Source organism: Silene latifolia, chromosome 9 (assembly GCF_048544455.1).
Source record: "Silene latifolia isolate original U9 population chromosome 9, ASM4854445v1, whole genome shotgun sequence".
In the NCBI taxonomy this organism is placed as follows: domain Eukaryota; kingdom Viridiplantae; phylum Streptophyta; class Magnoliopsida; order Caryophyllales; family Caryophyllaceae; genus Silene; species Silene latifolia.
The window spans coordinates 197,336,683-197,352,966 of NC_133534.1; the positions used below are offsets into that span (position 1 = coordinate 197,336,683).

A 16,284-nucleotide genomic window follows, 5' to 3' on the forward strand; every position below is an offset into this window, starting at 1 on the left:
AACGAGGGGTCAAAACCGAGGAACGAGGATATGTAAACGAGCGAGGACAATCGCCACTGGCGAGTAAGACCTTTTAAACTCGAGTCAACACGGGTGTTCATGGTGGTACTTTAACTCATACTCGGACTAAACTAGTTTCATAGTTAACGGTATCAAACGATAAACAAAACGATAAACAATGTAAAAACGAACAATAAAAAAACAAACATAAAAAAAGAACGAAATAAGAGGGAGAAGAGGAGTATTTGATGCACCCTCAACCTACATGTATCGTTGACACCGTCTTGGGTCGTAATCAATTGTAGATTTTATCTCGAGAGGCCGTCGTCGACGAAGGAACAAAGCAACAACACGTTTTTTGGTAAATCTGGACAGCAACTTTCAAACTGCAATTTCTCACTCGTTTCACGGTGAAAATTAGATTTAAAATATGTTTTGAAAAATAGAAAGAGATTAGAACAAAGATCTTAAAGCAAACCACGTTCGTTCTGAGTTATTGGGCACGCAAAACGAGCACAAACAGAACTGGACAGACAGGAAAAGCCGCGAAAACAGAGTGTATGACACTCTGTTTATCGAGGGGATTCGTGTACTCTCAAGGTCAATTTGGCTCGTGAATATTTGTCTAAGATGTATATGGATGTTATATGCTTAGTTAGGAACACGAAACTCGAGTTTTAATGGAGATTTGAAAGGGAAACGAATGGTATTTCGAGAGAGACACAAACTGTTTCTCAGTTTGGATGTCTCGGTTTTGTCGAGGGTTTTGAGAGACAACTAGGGTTTGTTTCTGGAGATTAGTGCTTGTGAGTGACAGTAGTATGTATGGAGAACTTAGAGGAATTAATGTATCGCATAGGGGAGGTATTTATAGAGAGTTAAAGTAGGGTTTGATAGGGTCAAGAGACCTTGGACTCGGTTTGCATAGCTGCTGTCCATCAACTATTTCGTGGGGTTTTTATGAGGGGTTTACTTGGCGGTTAAGCTAAGGTAATATGTGTAGGATACTAGGGTATGGTTTAGGGTTAACGGGCACGGGTTTAAGTGGCGTTTGGAGCGGGTTTGGGGCTTGGCAATCGAACACGGGTAAGGAAAAGGGTTGGTCGTGCGGGCTGTTTGGGATGGGTTTGTGGAAGGAGTTAGGGCCTGGTTATGAGGGTGAGTGATGGGCTGGGTTATGGGTCAAGAGTTGGCTTGAGTTTGCTTCGAAAATCGTGCTCAAATCGAGTTGAAAACGAGCTCAAAATCGCATACAAAACCATCGTAAAAATCGATTAACATAAGAATGATTTTTCAAATCAAATATCTATTTTATTTTCAATAAAATAAACTTAAGAAAATAAATTCAAATTAAAACAATAAAATGAATTCACTTTAATAAAACAAACATTAATTTAAATATCATTTAAATTGATAAAATATTTCATCGACGACGCCCATTCTACATCGTAAAACGAGCTCCTAATAATGACAATGACAACTAAAGAATACATGTGTCCTATCATCATCGGGTGTTTGTCGGGTTCTCTATAAATTCCAATATCGACAGATACGAGTATCTACACTAATCGAAGTTGTTCTTCCCAATCTTTAAAATTACTACCGTCATTTTTAATACATATTTGTCCATAAAAGAACGTAGCCATGAATCTCTAGCTATGGTGTCGATTTCACTAGTATAAGCCATCATGATTACTACAAATGAAATAAAGGAAAGATTAACATTTATCGTCTAGAAATATTTAACTTGTGAAACTATTTAACAAGTTCTGATTTATATAATGATCTCCCACTGAATTATATAAATGATTCCAAGATCCAATTTTATATAAACACGGGCACGGTGGACCGATTCAACCCACATTTATATAAATTTGGTGAGTCAACAACTTTGACTGATTCTACTACTAGAACTCTTGGTTGACGGATTTTCTTAAAATCTATCTTTTAGCCCCAGAATAAATATGGGCACGGTGGACCGATTCAACCCATATTTATCCCGTTGAGTCCAACCAATTTTCACGCGTAATAACTTTTATTACCCTCCTTACCCAACGTAAAAAGAGTGTACCTCGGTGATCCGAACCTACCTCTAATGAAGAAGGGATTCATAGGTGCTATTATTTGGTAAGGCTTAATCTCAATTTTAAAAAAATGTGAGAGATCTTATCAAATTAATTTTCTGTTACTTTTAAGTGAACTAAATTGGTGAATGCTAGACAATTAAATCGATAACAACAAAAATAAAACATGTAGTGACGATTTGGCATGAATGCATAAAAGAATTAAAACAAACAAGTCCTAATATGGCCACCTAGTTAATCTAATTAACTAAAATTATTACACTTCGGAAACCAACTCCTTGGTCCCTTGAGTCTTCATAAATTGGCCTCCTTCTTTAGGATTTCGGAACGCCTTTCCGAAAACACCGTCTTCATGAAAACTCCGTCTTTAGTAGCTTCATCTAATTACTAATAATTAAATTACATAACAATACCCTATTATACAATTTGTAATAAAATAAAAAAAACTATTAATTAATTATAAATTAGGCGATGCGAAATCGCAATTAATTACAAAACAAGTCGATATTCCCTTACATTTCGGGAAATACCAACTTCTACCTATGGCCATATTATGAAAAAATTACATAATTATAATTCTAAAAACCATTCATCTAAATGAATAATAAAATGCATTATGGAAAATGACATGCCAAATCGTCTAACTTACCAACAACGATCATTTGAGCTTGTTTTGACGGAATTTTTACCAATAAAAATTCATAATCTATTCTTAAAACACTTTTAAGACTTACTCATCATACTAATCTGGTCTAATATCAAAATAATTATCTCAACAATTATCTTGAATTTATATGAGAATTAAAACACAATTGTGACAAAAATGATATAATAATTCACAATTATCATACAAAAATTCCATTTAATATAAAAATTTATGGAAAAATAAATTTCAAAACCATGAACATTCTGGTCTTACACCAAAAATGCCATGCAAGTGAAAATTTTTGTTTTTAAAATTTATTTAAAACGATTTCACAATTTAATCGGTAAAGCGATAATTTTTACGATTTAATTCTAAATCAAACCATAAAAATTGAAATGACTTAAAATAAAATTTTGTACATTTTGGAACAATTTCCAGGAGCTAAATATTCAGAAATTTCGAGCCCTAAAGTTAAATCAATATTTATTTACAAAATAACCATTATTTACCCATTTTTATCAAATAAAAATCAATAAACTACCTAAATTAATCACATTAACCTAAAGTATCTACTTATCTCATAAATAGAATATGCAAGTGGTTATTTATAAATAAATATGCATAAAATTAATATGCAACCCAATTGAATTAACTCTTAATTAATTTTAATGCATTTTTTCTCAATTTTATGCCAATTTAAGTTATAAAAAGTGGAAAAAATTTAACAAAAATCAAATTTTCGTCCCATATCATCCTAAGACCAGATTATTTACATGCAAGACTATATTATGTGATAAAACGAATTTTAGTAACATAATATCAATTTTATTAATTTATCTCATAAATTACTAAAATCGTCTTAAGACAACATGCATGTATTTAACAATGCTCTGATACCGCTTGTTAGTTATTTAGACCAAATTAATACTCATCTTATGATATTAAAATTACAAATTAATTTAATGTGGTCTAAATCTACATGCATGCAAATAAAATGTATAAAAGATGGTATTAAACCATCCTAAGACAAAAGTTCCTTACATTGCTATAAGACAAATATGGGCACTACAAAGGTCTCCTACCTTTATAGTTCTTGAGCTATTCAACTTTGGATGATCCTCCAAGAACACCAATAACCAATATAGGTAATCTCCTTTGGTAGCACCCAAGATTAACCCAAAATACTACTAAAATTAATAACTAGTTAATAATAGTAGTAACCTTGTAATTGTATATTTGATGTACTAATTAATATTATTAGTTAGTTTTTATATGTGTTTTAAGATGAAAATGATGAACAAAATAAGAAGAAAAGTTGGTCGCTTGGTGATGAAGGTAAACCGGCCAAAGCACACAAAAGGACCAAATTTTCTTCAAATATTTCCAAACATAAGAAATGGTGTGATTAAGTGGGTATTTATAGGCAAAAAAATGGGGAACAAAACTAAGTGGAAATTGCCACTTAATGGACACTTGTTCTTCTCTCAAAAAATCGGTCAAGTAGACATATTTAAGTCCATTTCGGTTTTCGACATTTGCCCCACAAATGCCTATAGGTCTTATATTTAATTATCTTACATAATTAAATATTAATTTAATTATTTAACACTTAAATAATACAAATTAACTACCAATAACTACTTAACCATTAAGTAATCATAAGACCATTTTATCAACATACAATGTGTCAATATTATCCCACTTAGCTAATTTTACAACCTCTTGTAAAAATTAAATAGCTAATTAATTCCATTTCAAAACAAAAAACACATATCGCATAAAATTAATTAATTAATAAATTCTAATTATTTATTATTTAAATATCACATAATTAAATAATAAATCTCCTTGTCCCGAGTTCGTAACCCGTCATCAAATAATACTTTTACATGACTAATTAAAAGTCAAGTAATACAAAGAATTAATTATCTTGTATCTCATACAAACAATTAATTTATTCTATTTGGGCGTCATCCTATAGGTGTGACCTAAAGTGATCAGCTGATCACCGCCGTCACACGACAGTAATGTCAAACTCTAGTCAGCCAATCATTACCGATTAACGATGACCAGCTGACAAATAAATAAAATAAATCCCCGATATTCCTTTTACGAGATTTAATATGTAAACGCACTCATTGTGGAGGACACTACTCCAACACAAACCACTCAATCGAGTGAAAATATTGAAGAATATGTTCGATCGAGTGGAAATTTGCCTCGATCGAACACTGTTGCTATAGAGGAACTCGATCGAGAGGCTGGAAATGCTCGATCGAGTGAAATATCACCTGGAAAGACTCGATCGAGAGGTAAAAAGACTATATCGAGTGAAAAAGAGCTTGAACTGCTTTGAGACGTTGGAAGAGAGAAACAAAGGGGCACGATATTCTTATTACGGTGCCCCTCCCATGGAGATTACAGAGCACTAAAGCCAATCAATGATTCGGTAAATTTGCCAAGATCTTGAAAAGCTTACGATTCTTGTTCCATTCGCCGAGTTCTTGACACGGTACCCTCTTATTTAAAGTTTATAAAAGAAGTTTTCTCACGTAAGAGGCATATCAACGATCATGAGACGGTAGCTTTAATCGAGGTAGGGATTGCCCTAGTTCAAAATAAGTTGCGACCTAAACAGTCAGACCCGGGTAGTTTCTCGATTCCATGTCACATAGGTACCCATTATATTGATATATAAGGCACTATGCGATCTTGGTGCTAGCGTGAGCGTCTTACCTTTGCCTATTGCTAAGAGACTTGGTTTGACTAAATTTAATTGCATAAACATGACCGTACAGATGGTCGACCGTAGTATATCACGGCCGTTAGGAGTAATAGAAGACATACCTGTCAAAATCGGGAGATTCTTTATTCCCGTTGATTTCGTAGTGCTTGATATTCCAGAGGACACTCACACCCCTATTATTTTAGGGAGACCATTTTTATTCACTGCTCGCGCAGTGATCGATGTCGGGGGCAAGACACTTACATTTTAGGTAGGAGATGAAGAATTGATTTTTCATCAATCTAAATCTCGTAGGGCTCTCATGCAAGCTCAACCTTGCAATGCTCTCTCTCTCTCATCGACTCCCATATTGACACTCCATTTGAATTCGTGTAAATTTACGTGTTAGGAAGTTAATTTAATTTCATTAAAACAACACCCAACCCCGCCCGTTGCAATAACGGTCTCTACTTGGTGAAAGATGGCTATTTCGGAAAGATATCACATGCGTATGCAACCATTGAATTTAAATCCTATCATGCGAATTTCATTCTAAGTCGTTTAAAATGCATTTAACTTCGTCGAAGTGGTTTAGCATGTGAGGTTCATTGATTAAACTAGAAAAATACATCCAAAGAGAGGGATAGGAAGGCTTACGCTTAGCATAAGATGTATTAACAAACGTTAGTGGTTAGCGCACACATACAATATAAATTATAAATAATGTAAATTAAAATCTAAAACGTAAACTAATTAAACTAAGGATTAATCAAACAAAGTCAAACAAGGAAACAAATTAAAACACAAAACCTGGACAAACCCGTGCACTGCACGGATCTGGAATTTTCGAAATATGTCAGAATTGACCCGTGCACTGCGCGGGTTTTGAATTAATACATTGTTAATTACAAAATAAATACTAAATCAATGCAATAAATTACGAAAATCTACCTAAATTAAAATTACAAATTATAGGTCTGGAAAGTCATAAAAAACCAATTTTTATATGGTTAAAAATAAATACACATAAATTAAATAAACTCGATTTATTAAATTGCCCTATTCCAACACGAGGATATGTAAATGAGACGGGGTGGACGACCGACCGATATGGCGGATTTATTTCCATATGAAGTCAACGCGGGTGCCGGAATGGTACTTTAACTCATACTCAAACTATTATTGTTTCGATATTAGTTAGACGATGTTAGACAATGATTAGTAAATAAAAAATAAAAAAACGAAATAAAAAGGAGAGAAGGGAGTTTTAATGCACCCTCAACCTACATGTATCGTTGATACCGTCTTGGGTCGTAATCGATCGTAGATTTTATCTCGAGGGGCCGTCGTCGACGAAAACAATTGAAATTGAATTTTGAAATCACGAAACAAACACGTTCAAAAGGCAGACTTGAGCAGCGATTTTCAATCGCTCACCACGACTTCGTTTCTCAACGATTTTTCAAACCGAAAGATGTTTTGGAAACTAGAAAGACTGAATTTTGTGAATATGGAAATAAAACAGAATTTTTAATGGGATTTGTGCAGGAGAATCAAGGCCAAAGACCACGACAGAAACTCGAAAACAAGATTTGTGTCCTTGTTTTTGAGCGGTTGTCACGGCTTTAGTTTAGGGTTTTTTGGACGATTGATGGTTGTTATTTGCAGTATGTTGTGGGGAGAACTTAGAGGAATGAATGTATGGTGAAAGGGGGGTATTTATAAGAAGTTTCGAAGGGTAGAAGTAGGGCAACAAGCAGTCGGGCCTGTTTCGCATCGCTGCTGTCCATCAGCTAATTCGTGGGGTTTTTAGGGTTTGTATGGGGGTTTTCTTGGTGGTTAAGCTAAGGTAATATGGGTAGGATATTAGGGTATGGTGTAGGGTTAATGGGCACGGGTTTGGTAGCTGTTTGGAGCGGGTTTTGGACTCGGGTTTGAGCACGCAAAACAGGGGGGGGGGGGCTGCTTGTGTTGCGGGCTGTTTGTGGAGTATTAGGGACGTGGGTTGCATGGGAAATGGCCTGGAATGATAGCTTGGTATGTGGGCTAGGTGTGAGGTGAGAGTTGGGTTGGAAATTGGGTCGAAGTTGCATCGAAATTCGAGTCCAATTCGAGCTTAAATCGAGCTCAAAACCGAGCTTGAAATCGCGTACAAAACCGCCTTAAAATCGAGTTTCTCAAATACGATTTATAAAACGAATAAATTCAATTAAAATGATTTATCAAATCAAATTAAATAAATTCAAATAGAAAGTTTACTCCATTTTCAATAAAATAAACTTGAAAAAATAAACTCAAATTAAAACAATAAAATGAATTTATTTCAAAATGAACATTAACTTAAATTTCATTTAAATTAATAAAAATCCGTCGACGACGCCCGTTCCACATCGTAAAACGAGCCACAAATAATGACAACGCCAACTAACGAATACATGTTGTCCTATCATCATCGGGTGTTTGATGGGTTTTCTATAAATGCCAATATCGACAGATATGGGTATCTACAGAGCCCCCACTTTGACTAAGGCTTGGACAAGGCAAAAGTCAAAGTATACCCCAGGTCCCTCTCGACCTGAGGATTCTGCGGGTCGTTTAGAGTCCATTAGACTTGCGTATGTAAGCTCGCCAGCCATAAGAAGAGATCATACCTGAAACACGGTTCTGGACGCCTCGACTTTTGCATTTTCATCATTGGAAGGTGGGTTGAGCCTTATCCTCAGTCGCCTACGTATCCGTTTCCGACGGAATCAAACCCGTATCGTAGTTCGAGCTCGATGGCCTGTAGCTTTCTGCTGCTTCGGCTCGGATGCCAATATCCCATTGTTCATGTGGGTAAAGACAAAACTTGCGCTTTGCTTATCAATTTCATTTTGTTCGCTAGGGAGAACGATTCACTAAACCGACGCTTCGTTGGGGAAATGTCATTTTCGTAGCATTCTGCTGTTGATCTTTGTTATGAGGATGCCATCCTGTCTGTTTTGTGGTGGTCTCTGGAGCCGACGGCGACAGAGCCCCCAGTTGGAGCATATTCTGCAAATTTAATCATAATATATAGCACGCGATTCACGTAGCGACATTTTGATACTTGAAATGGTCATCGACCGAATTTTGATGGGTCTCTGGAGCCGACGGCGACAGAGCCCCCAGTTGAAAGAAAAGGAAAATGGGTTATCGCCCGCAGACATGAACATTGCTTAGAAAAGGTGGGTCATTGACCCGAACTTTGAATATCTCGAAAATGATTGGCCTCTTCGAGGCGAGAATTTATTTCAGTTTTCTGGATCCAAATGATTTTTCGAATCAACACATAATTTTATTTTCAATAAAATTAATTGCGAAAAATTATTTCAAATTTCTGGAGTTAAATGATTTTTCAAATCAAAACATAATTTTATTTTCAATAAAAAATAATCGCAGAAGTTTATTTCAAATTTTATTTTGACGAAAAGACCCGTAACCAATGTGGGCGTAACCCAATAAAATCCGTAAGTGTGTACGGGATGTTAATTCAACATGGGACGCGCAGGGGATGAAATTTTAAATTAGTCACTTCGGTGCACGAACTATGACAAATTCCGCAAGAGAAATGAGCGAACAAAACCCGGGACGGATGGGGCCTACATGGCGCGCCACACGGGCCCTACACGGCCGAAATAAAGGAGGTGTGGGACTTGCTTTCTTATTTCAAAAAGCTACAAACTTCCTAAAGCTAGTAGGCTTCCAAGTTTCCAAATTTCCTAGAAGATTTAGGTTTCCAAAACCTAAAGGAATTATACTTCCAAAATTCCTCATCTCTTTTCATATATAAGGAAGGGCTAATGGTTGAGATTTCCCACAATTTCCCACAATTTCTCAAACAAATCTCTCTCGCTTAAAAGAATATCTTTCTTAGACAAAAAACTAGTCATGAATTCCTTGTTTGGGACCATGAAGGGATGGGCGACAGAATTCAGGGGTTTAGAAATCCAAAATATGAGTGCGGCGGGAATTCAACAAATTATTTTCCTGAGGCAAGTCATGATTCAACCCGCATTTCTTAAAGAGTGCCAGAGAGTGTGGGATCCCAAGCATCATGTCTTTGCTTTTCCGGAGGGAGAAATCTGCACCCTTCCTGAAGAATTTACCGTCTTAGGAGGATGGAGGACCACGTAAGAGCCTGTGGTTCCCGACTTTGTGTCCAACTGGACCCAAAAATACCGCGAATATCTAAACTTGTCTCGTGATGAAGCCCGTACCATCGTCGATGGTGGAAAGGTGGACCTGCTTGCGCTAGTGCATAGATTCCGGCGTGCGAATGACCCAGATATACCGATCATTTATCGACGCCGCGCCTTTGGCCTCATTCTATTGCATCTTTATTGTTTCGAGGGGGCGATAGAAATTCCATCTTATCGCGGCCAAGCTAGACTAATCCGAGTCGTGGAGCAAATGGAGAATGGTGCTAATCCTGCATGGATTATACTAGGTGAGACTATTAAAAGCTTGGATGCACAAAAAGCCAATCCGGATGATGTATTCATGGGATCAACCCGTCTACTGCAAGTTTGTCTTTCTTCTCTTTTTTCCTTTTTTTCTCTTTTTTTCTTCGTCTTTTATTTTCTTTTATTTTCGTCTTTTTTCTTCTTTGTGCTTTTTTTTTACCTGCCTTTTTCTTATTGTCTAACAGGTATGGCTCAGCGAGCATCTTGGTTTGATTGATCCGCCGTTGAAACCAGAAGATTATCATGTCAGAAGTCTCACTAATCGGCGACGGCGCTACAGTTCTGAGCAAGGATCCGACATCGGCGAAATATCTTTGATTAGCGGAACAGGGTCTCATATTCGCTGGTCCTTACCATGGCTTCATTTGAGCTCACTTATCGGGCTCGCAGATACTGATCATACACGGTATGTCACTTTGTTGGGCTTGGATCACCCTGTCTATTTTTACACAGACCGAGTGCTTCGCCAATTCGGTCGTCAACAAATTGTCCCTGCGACGGAGGCTTCGCGAGGTCCTGCTTTTGTTATTTCTCAGGGTAGATGTCATACTTGGCTCCATGCGTGGCGCATTCCCGAGCCACGCGAGTCTACTTGGGTTTCTCCTTCATATCTCAAATGGACTACGTAACAGGGCCTTAATGCAAGGAAGAAACTACGAGAAAGATGATGCCATTGATCGGGAGAAGCATGACGGGGGTTAAAAATCGACAATTCTTTATTGGGCCGATTCGGGCCCGACCGAGACCGAGACTAGGCTCGACGAGAACCCTAGGGCTAAACCCGGTGCTCCTAGAGTGTGGGCCCGACGGGTACTACAAGTGGTGACGTTCCGACACTTGCGAGAGAGACTTGGCCCTCGACCAAGAGTAAAAGAGAGATTGGGCCCGCGAGAAGACAGTGTGTTCCCCCTGAAGAAACGGGCAAGAATGATGATGGGTGAGACATCGTCTCGTAGTGACGGGACACGCGACCCAACTAAAGATAGGCGGTAGTTACGGCTCTATTATTTAGTATTACTATTATGCTTTTATTTGCTTTCCTGTTAGTTTGATTTGTAATGGGCGTCGCCCGGATTTATCAAAATAAAAGACACGTATTATTTATTAGAAATCCTCGTTTCGCATTGAATATTTCATTTTTATTGTGGTTGTACCCTTTTCAAGGGCGCCTACGTATCTCGCTTTTCAACGAGAATCAAACCGAGGTCGTAGTTCTCTCATAAAACATTTGTGCAAAGTGGCAACAACCGCCAAACTTAAAACTTATTCAAATACATCACAATTCAAGTGTTATTTCATAACTTTGAGAGTGAGGTCTTAAGGATAGTACTTCTTCAACTGATCCAGATTCGTTGGATTCGAGAAATCATTTCCATCCAAATCTGTCAAACGTACCGCGCCTCCTGTGAGCATCTTCTTCACGAGATAAGGACCGGCCCAATTAGGCTTAAACTTCCCTCTTGGATCGACTGGTAATAGAGCCCTTACTGATTTGAGAACTAAATCGCCTTCATTAATTCCCCTGGGCTTCACCTTCTTGTTAAAAGCTCGGTCTATCCTTTTCTGATAGAGCTGAACATGATACAACGCATTCAAATGGCGCTCATCGAGCAACACCAACGAATCATATCTGGCTTGGACCCAATCCGCATCCGGGATCTGGCTTTCGAGCAAGATGCGTAGGGAGGGTACTTCCAGTTCGACTGGTTGTACTGCTTCCATCCTGTAAACTAGGTAGTACGGGGTTGCCCCTGTGGCTGTTCTGATGGACGTTCTATATCCCCACAACGCGAAGGGTATCTTCTCCGGCCACTCCTTGTAATTGTCAGACATATTTCTCAATATAGTAGCCACCGTTTTGTTAGCGGCCTCCACTGCTCCATTTGTCTGAGGTCGATATGGAGATGACTTATGATGCTTGATTTTATACTTTTCAAGTATAACGGCTGTCTCAGCTTGAAAGTGAGTTCCATGATCACTGATGAACTCGTGCGGCACTCCGTACCGACAGATGATGTCATTTCGAATAAACTTGGCTACTTGCTTCGCATTTAGCACTTTGTAAGACTTGGCCTCTACCCACTTGGTAAAGTAATCAATAGCGACTAGGATATAACAATGCCCTCCTATTCCAGAAGGGTTTACTTTTCCGATGATGTCGATTCCCCAGGTTGAGAAAGGCCAAGGTGACGTCATGGTGTATAGCATAGAAGGTGGTACATGTTGAATATTCGCAAATATTTGGCAATTGTGACAATGCCGGACATATCTGCGACAATCTCTTTCCATTGTTGTCCAATAGTATCCTAATCTCATGATCTTCCGAACTAGCATGTGGGAGTTCATATGCGGCCCACATTCCCCGTCGTGGACTTCTTCCATGACCTTTTCTGACGTTGTCTTGTCGACGCATCGCAACAAGACACCCCGTGTCTTTGTCTTCTTATACAATTGTCCATCGTTAGTTTTAACGAATTGGGCGGATAACATTCGCAATGCACGCTTTCCACGTGTATCGAGGTGCAGGTATTCTCCGCTTCTTTGAATCTCACAATGGATGCATACCAAGGTTCGGTTTCGCTTTCCTCGGCATCATCGACAGCATTTATATAAGCTGGTGAAGACCTTCGTTCGACACACAATGGCATGCTATCCATATGATCAGGGATGTTTATCAACGCGCCGTTTTGTGATGCGTCGTGAACCGATTTTCCTCCCTTGGGAGGTACACGTATGGCACCTCTTCGAAGAGTTTTTCTAGCTCTTCTATCTTAGCCTGGTAGGGTGCCAGGCTGCTATTTTGATCTTCCATGACCCCGTCACTTGATTAATGACCAAGGAGGAATCCTCGTGTACTGTCAACTTCATGACTCCTAACTTGTTAGCGCTCTGCAAACCAAGTAGGCATGCTTCGTATTCCGCGGCGTTATTTGTGACGGCGAAGTCCAATTTGATCGAAACTGGTACGTGCTCTCCTCTCGGTGAAATGATAAGGACACCTATTCCGCATCCCATGTTATTCGAAGCCCCATCGAAATATAGATCCCATACATCATCTTCGACATGGACAATATCCTCATCTGGGAACGACCAAGTGTCAACAATGTCAGTTTCTTCGACTGGATTATCGGCCAGGAAATCGGCAACGACCTTTCCTTTTATCGCTTTCAGCGGCACATATTTGAGATCGAATTCCGATAGCAGGTCAATCTTGACATTCTGCCGTTTAGCACCGGTTTTTCAAACAAGTACTTGATGGGGTCCATTCTGGAATATATACTCACACTGTAGCTGAGCATATAGTGACGTAGCTTCTTCGTTGCCCAGACTAAAGCTAGGCATGTCTTTTCTAATGCTGTATACTTTGATTCATACTCAAAGAACTTTTTACTAAGGTAGTAAATTGCTCTTTCTTCTTTGTCAACGGTTTGTGCCAGCATTGCTCCCATCGTGGTATCTGTAACTGTTAAATACAGTGATAGAGGCAAGCCGGCTATAGGCGGACTGAGAACTGGCGGAGAAGATAACACTTCCTTTATCTTATCAAACGCGGCTTGGCATTGGTCATCCCACATAATATGCTCCCCAACTTTCAATTTCTTAAAAATTGGTTCGCAGATCATAGTTAATTTTGAGACGAAACGGCTTATGTATTGCACTCGGCCTAAGAAACCTCGAATTTCTTTCTCGGTTTTAGGATGGGACATTTCCATAATGGCTTTAATCTTTGATGGGTCGATTTCGATGCCACGGTGGCTAACGATATGACCCAAAATCTTGCTTGCAGGTGACCCGAACGCGCACTTCTGTGGGTTTAATCTCATATTATACTTTCTCAACCTCGCGAAGAATTTTCGTAATGCCATCAAATGGTTATTACGTTCCTTCGATTTTACGATCATGTCATCGACGTAGACCTCTACTTCCTTATGAATCATATCATGCAACAACGTCGTTCTTTGTTCTCGGTAAGTCGCACTTTTGCATTTATTAATCCAAACGGCATCACTGTGTAACAATAAGTGCCCCATGGTGTTGTGAAAGCAGTCTTGTGCATATCTTCCTCGGCCATTTTTATCTGGTTGTAACCGGCGTACCTATCCATAAAGGATAATAATGCATGGTTAGCGGTATTGTCAACCAAGATGTCAATGTGAGGTAACGGAAAGTCGTCCTTTGGACTAGCCTTATTTAGATCACGAAAATCAACACAGACCCGAACCTTTCCGTCTTTCTTTGGGACCGGCACCACATTAGCTATCCAATCGAGTATTCGATACTTTGATGAACCCGGCCTTGAACTGTTTATCACTCTCTTCTTTGACTTTCAAAGACCACTCGGTACGCATTCTACGTGGCTTCGCTTTCTTGGTTTGAACCCTGGCTTGATCGGAATCTTGTGCTCGCAATTTCCCTATCAATACCCGGCATATCTTTGTAGGACCAAGCAAATACATCTTTGAATTCATTCAACAATTCAACAAACCCCTTCTTTTCTGCGGGATCTAAGGTTGTTCCTATCTTAAGCTCCCGAGGCTCTAAGGTAGTCCCCACATTAACAACTTTGGTATCTTCGATTACCGAGCTTCTTTGGTCGTATTCTTCAAACCCTTTTACTAACTGGGGAGGCGGTTCCACCTCCTCCTCTTCTTCTTCCACCTGTCTATCCTCGACCTCATTCTCAACGTTATTAAAACAATCAATTGAATCGCAATATAAATGAGACAAGTCGTAAGCAAACTGATTCATCTTATTATTGATTTGAAACTGCGCAAATTGCGTTAACATTTGGGCCAACTGATCAGAGGTCAGTGGCGATATAGGAGCAGTATTCGGGACAGGCCCTGGAATACCAACACTAGGGAGAGGTACAGGGAAAGGAAAGACTGGGGAAGGGGTATCTTCGACACCTAAAACCCTAGACTTAGCCTTAGGACTTATGTCAGACTCAGACTCGGACTCAGACTTAGACTCAGAATCGTCATCAGGCTTGAACATTTGCCCTTCTCCAATGGTCATCTTGAAAAGCGAACCCTTGTTGTCGGTCCATTTCATGGTTTTCCGCCATCCAGATGTATTCCTCTTAGGATCTACATCAGTAATGAGGGTAGATGGATCGAAACGATCACTCCTTACGATCATGTTTACCAAGACTTCGTTTAGTGTTTCCGACTTCTTTTCCTCTCCGAAGAGGAGACCCATAGCTTTCCCATCTTCGATCGGAACAGACTCCTTCTTTATTGTAGCTACTGCCATAATGTCTTCGGGAATATAGAAACAATCACGGAATACTTCGATTCCGGGGGGACGGCTTGTTGGCCTTTGAGTTGAACAGTGGTTCGGGGAAGTCTAAACTCGGCATTTCCTCCCCGGCTTTCACAAAGTGGCCGTTTAGAGTTAGCATATACGACCCCATCTTGATGTCTCGGTCTTCGATCGAGACTCTCTTTCTCAGGGAGTCTTCTTCAGTTGGCTCATAACAACATGACGGACTCTATGCGACTCGATATTGGGCTTAGACCCGGAGAACGAGCAATTGGCCCCCCTCGGTTTGGGTCGTACACGACTAGGGACGGTTTTTCAAACCTAAAAACTAGCTATAACTCAACATGGATCCTACAAACGAACTATTCTGGCTCGTTGGAACGGGTCCTAACCGTGATACACACGTTGCTTGGGTTTTAGACTCAACGTGATCATAAATCCGACATGACAAACCCGTGTTCAAACCAGACATGGCTCTTGGGCTTTGTGACAAACGCCCTAGGTGGCCTAGTGGGGACGTTTTGGTGGGTCGACTTGGACCAAATGGTCGACTTTCATGACTCGGACCCAAATATCGGTTTAGGTGACTCACTTGACAAGTGTTCTAACCAAACAAAGGCTCACTCGAGCCTAAGGGTGGACTAGCTCGCCTATATCGAGCGAGCAAAAGCCCAACTCGACTAACCCGACCCCACTGACTCAAACTCTATTCTAGGTTTGGGTTGGACCTGGGATACAGTTCATCGAAATTTGAAATCGAGAAGGATTGAATGGACTTTTAAAATGGGCAGCACTTCGGCTTGAAAGAGGGTTCAAAATTTCGAAATTGAGGGCCGAAATTTTCGAAAAGAAATGGACTTGAAAAAGAATCAAATTTTCGAAAGAAAAAGAAGATGGATTTGAAAATGCTATTTTGAAAACATGACCCGGGATTCACATAGCATGTAATCATTCACATTTTAGGGATGCAATGCATGAACTAGACTCTTCTAAGTCTCGGTCAGTCCTCTAAAATAGGTCTATGCCAGTGAAACCGCTTTGTCGGGGAGTCCACATACCGTCATATGCCCGTAGCAATAT

General features: G+C 39.4%; 1 protein-coding gene across 1 annotated transcript; it reads right to left on the minus strand.

Moving 5' to 3' along the window:
- Positions 1-11,256: 11,256 nt before the first annotated feature.
- LOC141602082 (uncharacterized) lies at positions 11,257-15,195 on the minus strand. Its single transcript, XM_074422393.1, has 5 exons — positions 14,726-15,195; positions 13,919-14,036; positions 13,263-13,538; positions 12,775-13,158; positions 11,257-12,021 (listed from the first exon to the last, which is right to left on the minus strand). Exons 1-5 carry the CDS (start codon positions 15,193-15,195, stop codon positions 11,257-11,259), a joined length of 2,013 nt encoding a protein of 670 aa, XP_074278494.1.
- Between the last annotated feature and the right edge of the window lie 1,089 nt (positions 15,196-16,284).